Source organism: Akebia trifoliata, chromosome 1 (genome assembly GCF_017979445.1).
Source record: "Akebia trifoliata isolate Shusen 1 chromosome 1, ASM1797944v1, whole genome shotgun sequence".
Classification (NCBI taxonomy): domain Eukaryota; kingdom Viridiplantae; phylum Streptophyta; class Magnoliopsida; order Ranunculales; family Lardizabalaceae; genus Akebia; species Akebia trifoliata.
This window is the reverse complement of record NC_141375.1, coordinates 31,889,772-31,901,380: the sequence shown is the minus strand read 5'-3', so window position 1 is coordinate 31,901,380 and position 11,609 is coordinate 31,889,772. Positions and strand designations below refer to the sequence as shown.

General features: G+C 35.4%; 1 protein-coding gene across 1 annotated transcript; it reads left to right on the top strand.

Annotated features, from left to right (window-relative positions):
- Positions 1-2,851: 2,851 nt before the first annotated feature.
- LOC147411793 (disease resistance protein RPV1-like) lies at positions 2,852-11,105 on the top strand. Its single transcript, XM_086432442.1, is given in 7 exon segments — positions 2,852-3,697; positions 6,567-7,674; positions 8,148-8,558; positions 8,767-10,363; positions 10,468-10,547; positions 10,618-10,768; positions 10,771-11,105. Coding segments are annotated over 7 exon segments (3,948 nt in total). The 5' UTR covers positions 2,852-3,212; the 3' UTR covers positions 10,887-11,105.
- Positions 11,106-11,609: the final 504 nt, after the last annotated feature.

Below are 11,609 nucleotides of genomic sequence, written 5' to 3'. Positions count from 1 at the left end.
TGACTTGAAAATATAAGTTGAGGTGTTGGAAGGGTCTGAGCGTCATTCACTGACATGACATTATCAAACATCTAGATTTATATGGGATCGTGATTAAATATAACATTTTTGATAAAATAATAAGGAGAAATATGGAAAGAAATCCGAAAGAATGGGAAGTAAAATCTATAAATAGTGAATTGGCCAAATCAAAGGAATACAATGTTGATTTCGGCTTAGTATTACTTGGTTAAATTGTATCTAACTTGACTGTCAAAGATTTTTCAGATCGACTCCCGTTGGAATTGCAAAGGAAATCATGTCAAAAGGAAGAAAAAACTCAAGGGAAGAGTGTGAAAGGATTGAAAGAGTGGATTTTAGACCCTCCACAATAATGATATCTATTCATATAATTAGGTAAATTAACTTCTTCGATCAACCTTTGGGTTGTGATACCGGTGTTTGCCTACTAACTAGATTTTGATGACAAAATTAGTGAATTAATATTTGCAGATCATAATAAATTTCTAATTCATATTATCGATTAACAAACCTCAATTATGTTAATAATCAACTTTGGTTGAGGTAATATAAATCATTAATGGAACCCACCGCAACTAAGGCGTTTCGGTTAAGGTAATGTAAATTAGAAAACTTTTTTAAATTGAGATGCATCCAATACATGTGATTAGTGGATCTTTTTTACATGAGTCGTGACATCATTTGGGACATTGGTGTGCACATAACCATAAATGATTTTCATTAGTATCTCGACGAAAATAATGTATGATTGGTACACATCTACGTTAGCAATGTCTCAAACGATGTCAATTTCAATGCGATTTCAGCATTTTCCATTTTTTTTTTTAATTTTTTATCTATTCGCTAATTTCTGCGTTAACACGTCTTATAATAGTGCTTGATCTTTATACCAGAAAAACCCAATTGAGTCAAGTTTTGAGTTGCCAATTTTGATTTGAATAGAACATGTGATGACTAGAGTTGAGTCGTTATTAGTTTGAGAGTGGTCCCACTTCCCCCGTGTTTAACTAAAATCCTCAAATGTCGGTGTTGAAATTAGCGTAAAAGTGTGTCCATCATACGTAGTGGTTATCCAATGTATCATTATCGATTAGGACAAAGAATTCAGTACATAATAACGACAGTTGAACTGAAACTTGTCGAATTGTCAAGGACAAGACACAAGTTGGATTTGGTTGAACCCACCCATATAGCTTTATAAAAAAAAATTAAGATAATGCGTTCTATTTTAAAACTAACTTCTTCCATTATATAAAAGAGTTCGGTTTAAATAGAGTTTGAATTGAGAGAAATGGAAAGAAAAGAAAATAAATGAGTTTTTCTTCGTTTCTCTTGTATAGATGATTAAGTGGGAGAGAGAAGATACAAAATTTAGAAAAAAGAAAAAAACAAATGTGAATTTTCTTTCTCTCCAAAAGTGGAGAGAAGAGGAGAAAAATAGAGAGAAACCTTTTAAAAATATTTTATAATTTCAAATTTACTTCTAGATCTTTTTTACGATATTTTAAAATTGTCCTAATTTCTCTTCTATCTATCTAAACATGATAAAGAGAAATTGTGTTTCTCTTCTCTCCACTTCTCTCAATCGAAACATAGTATAAATGCCTTATTGACTTTTAAATATTTTTCTAACTATTAAATGGATTTTGTTAAGGTGTGCACTTAAGGCACACGTTTAAGTGCAATGAATCCACTTAGGAAGTTGGAATATAAGAGTGTTTTAGTAAAAAATAATTTTTTAAGAGAATTTTTTTTGTACAAATTCCAACTTTCAAAATGTATTTATTGCACTTTAACATATGTCCTAAGAGCACACGTTAATGAGACCCTTACTAAAATTATATGCTTTTCCTAAAATTGTATCTCAAAGAAAGAAAAAAATTCAAATTTTGTAATGTAAAATAATTAGCAAAAAGTGATGGCTCATGTGATTTCACTATTGAACACCAATTGTCGACAAATAAATATTCTTACGATTTACCTCATTATATTTGAATCGTTGGAACACTAGTTTGATCCATTTTTTTTTTTATAACATTGATTTAGACTTTGTAAGAGGATTAGGGACCACATAAGTGTCATTGTGTACATCTGACATACTTTTGGTACGGGATAAGTTATATTGTAATGGATACTTGCACATTACAAATTAAGATATCACATGGACTTTTCAATCTCATGATGAGATATAATTATGTATGCTTGGGCATCACAAGTTCAGATAGCGCGTGAACTATTATCCCACGACTTGAGTTCAAAATTGATTAATTCCCATCTTTGCCTCTAATAACCTTTAGTCCTTACTTGCCATAATAAAAATAATGATGATGATGACACTGATGACGGCAATATATTTAAAAGTTGAAATAAATAGAGTCATGCTTGCCTAAAAATTAGGGAATATAAGAATTTATAATTTCTAAACAGGCCTAAATTTTTCACAGTAACTTGATAATCAAATTAATATATTTTTTTTCTTTGCTTCCTCACTCCCTTTAAACTACTAGTGAGATTTATAATTTAAATTGCTAAATCATTGAGATTAATCTTTGTTTCGAACATTGAGATTGACTTTTTAAAATCATATAAATTAGTGATTGTAAATTATCGATATCAACATTTGAACATAAATCATTGAGATCAACAATTGAAATCGTCGATTGAATATTTTTATAATTGTCGATCTCATCATTTCAACATGAATCATTGAGATGAAAGTTTTGAGTCGTCATTTTTGACGATTTGGATTTACTGTTGAGGGGCCAAATTACCAACTCGAGGAGCATTTTGAAAGAATATGACTGGAAGAAAATGATTCCTTCTTGCTTAAGTTTACCAATGGCCTTACAGTACGCATTTTTTTATACATCAATTCCAACAATTGGAAGATTGTTGATTTCTTTACATTGATTGAGGATTCAAAATATTTTCTTTAGTTACCTTTTGTGTGGATTACTCTTTAAATCAAAACCGTCGAAAATGGGGCTGATTCCTGTGAACCATTTGTGTGGTCTGTGGGGGCAACAAATACCGCTCAAGTCAACATCAAAGCCAGATCAAGCTTCCAAGTAACATCACTGACACGTAAAGGGTTAGAGAGAAACACTGCTTTATTCCTCTCCTCTCCTCCTATAACTGGTGTGAGAGAGAGAGAGAGAGAATGAAAATCTTGTGAACTCGTACGGAGAGTGATGGAAGACGATTCGAACTTCAACTCCATTTCATCTCCTTCATTCAAATTCCGTTGGGACGTGTTCCTTAGTTTCAGAGGCGAAGACACTCGCCACACCTTCACTCATGAGCTCTACATAGAGCTCGTACGTAATGGCATCCGTACCTTCATAGACGATGAAGCGTTGGATAGGGGAGAGGAAATCGCTCCTACTTTGTTGACCGCGATCGAGGATTCCGCTCTCTCCATCGCGGTGATCTCGAGGAGATACGCGAATTCGAGGTGGTGCCTCGATGAGTTGGCCAAGATCTTGGAATGTCGTCGATTGATTCTTCCGGTTTTTTATCAAGTCGATCCCTCTGACGTCCGCCGCCAAAGGGGACCCTTTGAAGAGGATTTCAGAAACCACGAACGAGTTTTTGAAGAAAACCCAGATAGGGTTTTGAGATGGAAGAAAACTATGGAGAAAGTTGGAAATATTTCTGGTTGGGATACCAAGACTTGGTTCGTATTCTTTCTCTTGTCTCTTCTCCCTTTCGTTATTAGTTTATTATTTCGGACTTTAAATTATTGACAGCGAGAGAGAGTATATAACTCTAAATGCCAGAAACCCTAAATATATTTTGAGGTGTTTATAAAACTCAAAACAGAATAGAAGATTTTGTGTTGTCGTCTCTGTGCTCTGTGCCTGTCTGCCCATCTGTGTTGGGAACAGATTTTTTTATTAAAGAAAGAGAACTTCTATTGGTGCACCAACTTTTACTTATCTTACCCCAACTAAAAATCTATAGAACAATTGAATCGTGTTGAGAGTAGCCATACTTATTTTAGGAGAGAACGTCCGCTCTGAATGTTTTCCTCTTTGTTACCCAAGAATATTAAATCAAGAGTCGTGGTAATCTGATTTAGGCACTTAGCATACTCAATCTACACCCTTGACGGTACATGGTCAGGGACTGTAGATATACTCTCCTCGGGATACAAAACTGCACTTTTTTATGGGTAACCATAGTTCTGTATCCTGAGGAGAGCAGATCTACGAACCCTGAGCCTGTCACGTCAAGGGTGTCCATTGAGCATGCCACGTGCCTAAGTCAGATTATCAGGACTCTTAAATAAAAAACTGTATGAGATTTGATTGAATCATATTTAATTACTAGGGTTTGTCTGTGCCTATGCCAACCTCTTAGGTGCTACAGAAGAGGGGGGGTTAAATAAGAGAGGGGGAGGAGAGGAAAGACAATAAAATTAAAAGGGTAAACAAGAAAGGTAATATACACAAAACTATAGTTTGATGAGAGGTTTATCCCTCACAAAATTGTATCAAAGTGGATCCTACTAGTTGTATTTTATTGTATAGATATTCATTTATCTCGCTAATACACATTTTATGAATTTTTTTTTTGGTTATGAAATATTTATATATATTTTTTTCTAGGCAAGAAAATGAATTAAATTCATATAAACAGGAAATATAGAAAAATATGGGCATACCCCTTCTTGTGAATCACGAAAAGACTCGATAAAAATATCAAACAATCCAGAAGATTAGCCTATACTAGACTGACAACATTGAGAAAAATCAAGAACTGACAATGAGTTGCCTCAAGACCTTCTAATCATAGAGACAAACACTTAACTATAAATTAAATCGATCTATCCGAAATACTCATCGTTTGCTTTGAATTTTGTTCCAATTGGCGAACCTAGGTGGGATCACGATTTTTTCCTCCTTGATTTTCCTTGTTCTTGATACTAGTTTTAATTCAATTTCCCATTCACCTCTTCTTCCAATCCTCCATTCAAACTTTTGTTGGAGAGAGCTATCATTCTCCATTAACAAAGCAGGGAAGGGATTTAGTTGTAACAAGTAGTTTTGTTGGTTGGTTAATTAATTGACCACATTTTATTAATGAAATTGGTTGGGATTGGTATTATTTTGGATACAACAAAATCATTCTATTAGATTGAATAAGTGCCTTGTGTCCGAATTGAGAAAGTCTACGGCTCAGATTTTTAGTATTCTCTTATTTATCACTTGAGTCTATTATTTAGGAAGAATACCGTTGGCTATTGTCACTAAGAAATTGAAAGAAACCTCTTAACTTTTAAAAGTGCGATGTGCTCTTTGATTGGTTGTTGAGGGATTTGTAATTTTGTGGTTTTTTTCGTTTTGCTTAATTTCTATTCGTATGTTATGATAAATTTTGGTGCAAAAAATATTAGTACTCATTTTAAATGGTGTGTTTTATCTCTATTTGGGGTGTGTTAACTAATTTAAGTAATTGGGGGTGCCAATAGAAGTTAGAGTGTATGAAATGCCAAGTTGGAAAGCTATGGGTCAGTATTATTTATTATAATTTAATAAAACAGTCGTTCAGAAGCTCATTTCTTGACCCAGTAATGAAATATGGATTTCGATAGATTAAATAAAGAGGAATTCAAGCAAGCAAAGCCCCATAAAAGACAAGAACAATTTAACGGCTTAGATGTGTTGCCTGCTAGGATTTGTGTTAAATAAATTAAGAAGCCTCACCCAATGAACACACACTGTATTATTCTTCAATGTTTCTCAATTTTATTTATAACCAAGTTGGGAAATCAATTGGATTATTGAATTCCAGTACTATCTTAATCACAGTGTATTATAAATTTCTACAATTTGTTTCCTTCCGAAGTTCTTTTAGCAAATGAGTGTATGTGGTCAAATATTATGGTCGTTCTCTTTCAGTTGTTTTATGAGTTGAGTCGCTATCCAAAGCGGTGTCCCGTTCCTATAATAACATACAGTGTCTATGTCGCACATTTTGGTTGGAGATTAAACACATCGGGCTACGTGCAATGTAGAAAATGGACTGGTTAGGAGCCCGATGTCCTTTGAACTCCTACTAAAACGACCCACGTTGACAACGGTGCTATTCTTTAGGAGTGGGACACCTTACTTATGATTTTAGACTTTAGAGGTGTGTTTTTTGAGGACCTTCTTTTTAGAAGGGACTTGCTTTGTTAGGTTAACTGCTAATCTTGTCCTACATTTTTGGTGGCCATCTTGTCCTGCTTCCTTAATAAATATTTTTACTTATCAAAAAATAAAATAAAATAAAATCTGGTGTTGATTCGTTCCACTAGTAGTGAAGTTGGTTTTCATTTATTTGTAGCGTTTGATCTGTTTCACATGTATGAATTTTTTTTCCCTTATAGTTGAACCTTCTCACAGTCATGTTTTACATCTGTTTGCCATATGTTTTATATTTATGACCACTGGTGTGGTAGATACACATGCTTAGTTCTCACCCTGCCATTTGATGTTCTAAGCTTTCTTGTTTAAATCAGAATAGTTGTTTCTGTTATTTACCATATGGTTTGTTGGCAGGAAAGAACCAAAGCTGATACAAGATTTAGTTAAAAAGATTTTGAGTAAATTGAGTAATATTCCCTTGGGAGTTGCTAAACATCCTACTAGTGGTCTTAATACTCGTGTAGAAGAAGTGATGAGGAGGTTAGATGTTAAATCCAGTGATGTTCGAATTCTTGGACTTCACGGCGTGGGTGGCATTGGCAAGACAACCCTTGCTAAGGCTGTTTATAATAAAATTTCTACTCAATTTGAACATCGGATCTTCATTTCAAATATCAGATCAACTTCAAAACCACATAATGGTTTAATCTCCCTTCAAAATGAATTTATCCATGATCTTTGCAAAATAAATTCACCTGTGGATGAGGTTAGTAAGGGAATCAGGGTGATCAGAGAAGGAATTCAGGAGAAACGAGTTCTTGTTGTTCTAGATGATGTTGATGATGAAAGACAACTTGATGTACTAGCTGTTAAGAGAGATTGGTTTTGTGCAGGAAGTAGGATCATTATCACAACAAGAGATAACGACGTTTTGATGCCACAGCTAGTGAATGAAATCTATGAGGTGAAAGAGTTGAATGACACTGAGTCACTTCAACTCTTTAGTTATCATGCATTTGGAAGAGAGGAACCTACTGACACTTACATGCATCTCTCCTCGAAATTTGTGTCCTGCATGAAAGGACTTCCTTTGGCTTTAGAAGTACTGGGTGCTTTTATGTTTGATAAGAGAAGAATAGTGGAGTGGGAAGATGAATTGGCAAAGCTGAAAAAGATTAGTCCCGGTGACCTTCATAAGGTTTTGAAGCTGAGTTTTGATGGGCTAGATAAAGAAGAGAAGCGTGTATTCCTTGACATTGCATGCTTCTTTGTTGAAATGGGAGTGGAGAGGGAAAGTGCAATCGATATATTGAAGGGATGTGGTTTCAGTGCAGATATAGCAATCACAGTCCTTACCTCAAAATCTCTAGTTAGGATTGTCAGTGATGGTACCTTGTGGATGCATGATCAACTCAGAGACATGGGAAGACAAATTGTTCGAGAAGAATGCCTCGGAGATCCTGGTAGGCATAGTAGATTGTGGGATCCCGATGAAATACTATCCGTTCTGAAATATGAAAAGGTATGGGTAAATACCTTCTATATTCGTTCTTAAGCAACTTCTATATTTTTATTTTAATGAAGTGCGTAAAGAAAACTCGTTGGAAATGAACCAGAACGGCTTTGGTGGACTTGATATGTAATGTGTTTGTTTTAATATCCAAAAGTACCTTATGATTCGTTTTATGTTGTTTTAGCTAACTTAGTTATGTTTTATATTCTTCTCAAAATTCAAAAGATAACCCTGATTTATTTTAACCTTTTCCAGTACATTTTTGTTTTTTGGTACACAAGCAAGTCAGTTTTAGTGTTGGATAGTTGCACCATCTTACTAAATTAATCCAATGTTTCCTATAAACAAAGTACCAACAATCCGATGTCTTTTTTTTAGAGACAATGCTGATTAGTTTCTTATCTTATTTTATTTTATTTTATTTTCTTTCCAATGGCTTTATACCCATTTTTAGATTATTTCTCTTATGATTGTGCTCATAGGGATCGGAAAGGATTGAAGGCCTCATCCTTGACTTTAACAAGAGTGGTACCGAGTTTTTAAGCTCCAAAGAAGTTTCTGAACTCACCAATCAGAGTAGTCCCAATATCGTTAGATACTTGAAGGGAATATTCAAGAATCCTTCTGATTGTGAAGCAAAGAAAGAGAAAGCGATGAAGTTGTGCTCTAAACCGTTTGCACCCATGGCTAATCTAAGACTGCTTCAAATCAATCATGTGAACTTGGTGGGAAAATTTAAAGATATACCCGGTCAGCTGAAATGGCTACAATGGAAAGGATGCCCTTTGGAAGCTCTCCCTTCGGATTTCTGTCCTCTGGAACTTGCTGTCCTTGATCTCACTGGGAGCAAGATCAAACAATTATGGGACCAATCATCGACGAGCGTGCACAAGGTAATTTTCACTAAACCTGTTTTAAGTTGGTATGACCTAGTGTGTGACAGCACAATCTTTCTTAATTATTTTCCTTTTCTTAGTACGTTTTACAAGTCTCTCTGCCAAATCAAGTCATTAAATGGCGGCTGGTTTTCTTTATGCTTTGGATTTGTTATGATATACATATACATTGAATCTCAGCTGAAAAATGTGTGTTATTGGACAGATGGCTGCAAAATTGAAGGTTTTGAATCTCCATGGTTGCTATAATCTAACTGTTTCACCAGATTTCACTGGACACCAATACCTAGAAAAGCTGATTCTTGAAAACTGTGTAAATTTGAGTGGGATTCATAAATCAATCGGGGATGTGAGAACATTACGAATCTTGAATCTGACAAACTGTTCAAAACTGGTGGAATTTCCTAACGATATTTCTGGATTGAGATCTCTTGAAATCCTTATCCTTTCCCGTTGTTCCAGACTTAGAGAACTGCCAGAAAACATGAGAAGCCTGAAGTCTTTAATGGAGCTTTATGTTGATGGAACTGCTATTACGAAGGTACCCGATTCTATATTCCGTCTTGTGAAACTTGAAATGTTCATTCTGAATGGATGCATGCTTCTGGAACGGCTTCCCAATTCCATAGGAAAACTGGTTTCTCTCAGAGAGCTTTCTCTTAATGATTGTGCTTTAATGGAAATACCGGATTCCATTGAATCTTTGACAAATCTTGAAACACTAAGTTTGATGAGGTGCTGTTCGCTCGATGCAATTCCTGATTCCATAGGCAATCTGGAATCATTGGTTAAACTTCTCCTTAATGGTAGTTCAATAAAAGAACTGCCAACTTCCATTGGTTTATTGTCCCATCTGATGTACTTATCGGTTGGTGGCCGTCGATTTATTAACAATCTGCCTGCATCCATTGGTGGATTAGCTTCTATGGTTGAGCTTCGATTAGACGGTACATCAATAGTAGAATTACCAGATGAGATTGGAACCTTGAACCTCCTTAAGAAGCTTGAGATGAGGAATTGTAAATTGCTTAGCCGTTTACCAGATACAATTGGAAATATGTTTAGTCTAACTAGTTTGGTCCTAGTTAATGCCAACATAACAGAGTTGCCGGAGTCAATAGGGCTATTGGAGAACCTTGAGAGATTAAATGTAAGCCAATGTAGACATCTTAACAGGCTACCGGCTTCAATTGGAAAGTTGAAGTGTCTGTGGGAGTTTTTAATGGAGGAAACTGGTGTGACAGAATTACCTGAAGAATTCGGGATGCTATCAAGCTTAATGGTACTGAAAATGGCAAAATCTTGGCATCTTGAACAGCCACAAAGCATGGGGGAGCATACAGAGCTGACTGTTCTCAATGGACAAGAGAACTCTAATCTCGTTCTTCCAGCTTCTTTCTCGAGGCTCTCCTGCTTAGAGATTCTAGATGCTCGTTCTTGCAAAATATCTGGAACAATTCCTGAAGAATTTGGGAAGTTGTCATCATTAGAGCATTTGAATCTGAGCCACAACAATTTCTGCAGCCTTCCATCAAGCCTGAGGGGACTTTCTATTTTGAAAGAACTTCATTTAACCCATTGCGCAGAGCTTAAGTCTCTCCCACCACTTCCCTCAAGTTTGACTACTGTCAATGTTGCAAATTGTACTGGATTGGAAAGTATATCTGATCTATCAAACTTGGAATATTTAGAGGAGCTGCACCTGACGAATTGCAATAAAGTAATGGATGTTCCAGGACTTGAACGCTTGAAGTCTTTGAAAAGGTTGAACATGAGTGGTTGCACAGCATGTACTCTATTGTAAAGGGAAGACTTCTTAAGGTAATCTTCTCCTTCTCTACTTGGTTTTCTCATTTTTGTATGAAATGTGAATGTTGTGGTTTTCATGGTGTATGGTCACTTGCAGGGTGCTTTGAGGCGTTTCTCCCTGGAATAGTAGACATTAAAGCAAATCTCATCCGAGAGAACACCAATAAATTTTCGACCGTATTGATCTTAGAAGGAGTTCCCAAGACTTGACGATCAAGTTTACTTTTGTCGATACCCGCATTGTTAACCCTTAGTTTCCATGTTAGAAGATGGTGATAAGATACAGGTGACAATGCAGGATCCACCATTTTTTCATGGACTTCAACTGAAGAAGTATGGGATTCATCTGGTTTTTGAAGATGATGATGACTATGATGATGACGAAGAAACATTGGGTGAACTGAACAATCTGTTTCGGAAAGATTGACAAAGTTTTTCACCTCCACTGAAAGAGGTCCTGCCCATTGCTCTGAAGATGATTCTTGGGAGATTGTAATGAGTGATTCAAGAATTTGAAAGAAGAAAGGATAAGAAGATAAAACCTTGGAAGTCTTCTTTTATCACTGGGTGCTGCTGCTCTTAAGTACATTGTTGGCTGTATTTCTTAATGATTTCTTTTACTATTTTCATGTTGTAAAACGGTGCATAATCCATGTGATTTGAACTTTGAAGTTTGTCGTGTTAATGCGTAGAACTGTTGGGAGATCGACTCAAGTTCAGATCATGGTTTTAAGACTCATTATAATGTCTTGTCTCGATCATGAACGATTACCCCCTGACATTACCTGAGATTTTTCAAATATCTGAACAGAAATAAGAACTCATTGGATGATATTTGAAACCATTGTTTGGATGTGTCACCATAAATCTTGTGCAACAATCAGTGGACCCCCTTTGAAGATTCCTTGGCATAGAAATCAGTCTTCTTGACTGATCTCAACCATTTGATAAATAGATGTTCCTTGCTTATTATTTTTGGCCAAAGAAGTGTGATGCACCTGACCATTAGTGTGTGTTAAGTAATACTTCTGAACTCTGAATAGAGGTGGTCCATTTTAAAATTCAAATTTTAAAAGTATTATTTCCGTTTGTTTTCGTTAAGATTTCAGGTTTTAGAATTAAAATTCAGAAATTTTGAATTAATATTGGAGGGATGTTAGATGAAACTTCTAAAATTTGATTTGATTCTTAAAGTACCATCTCAAAACCTTAATTTATATCATTTCTTATTTTTTTATT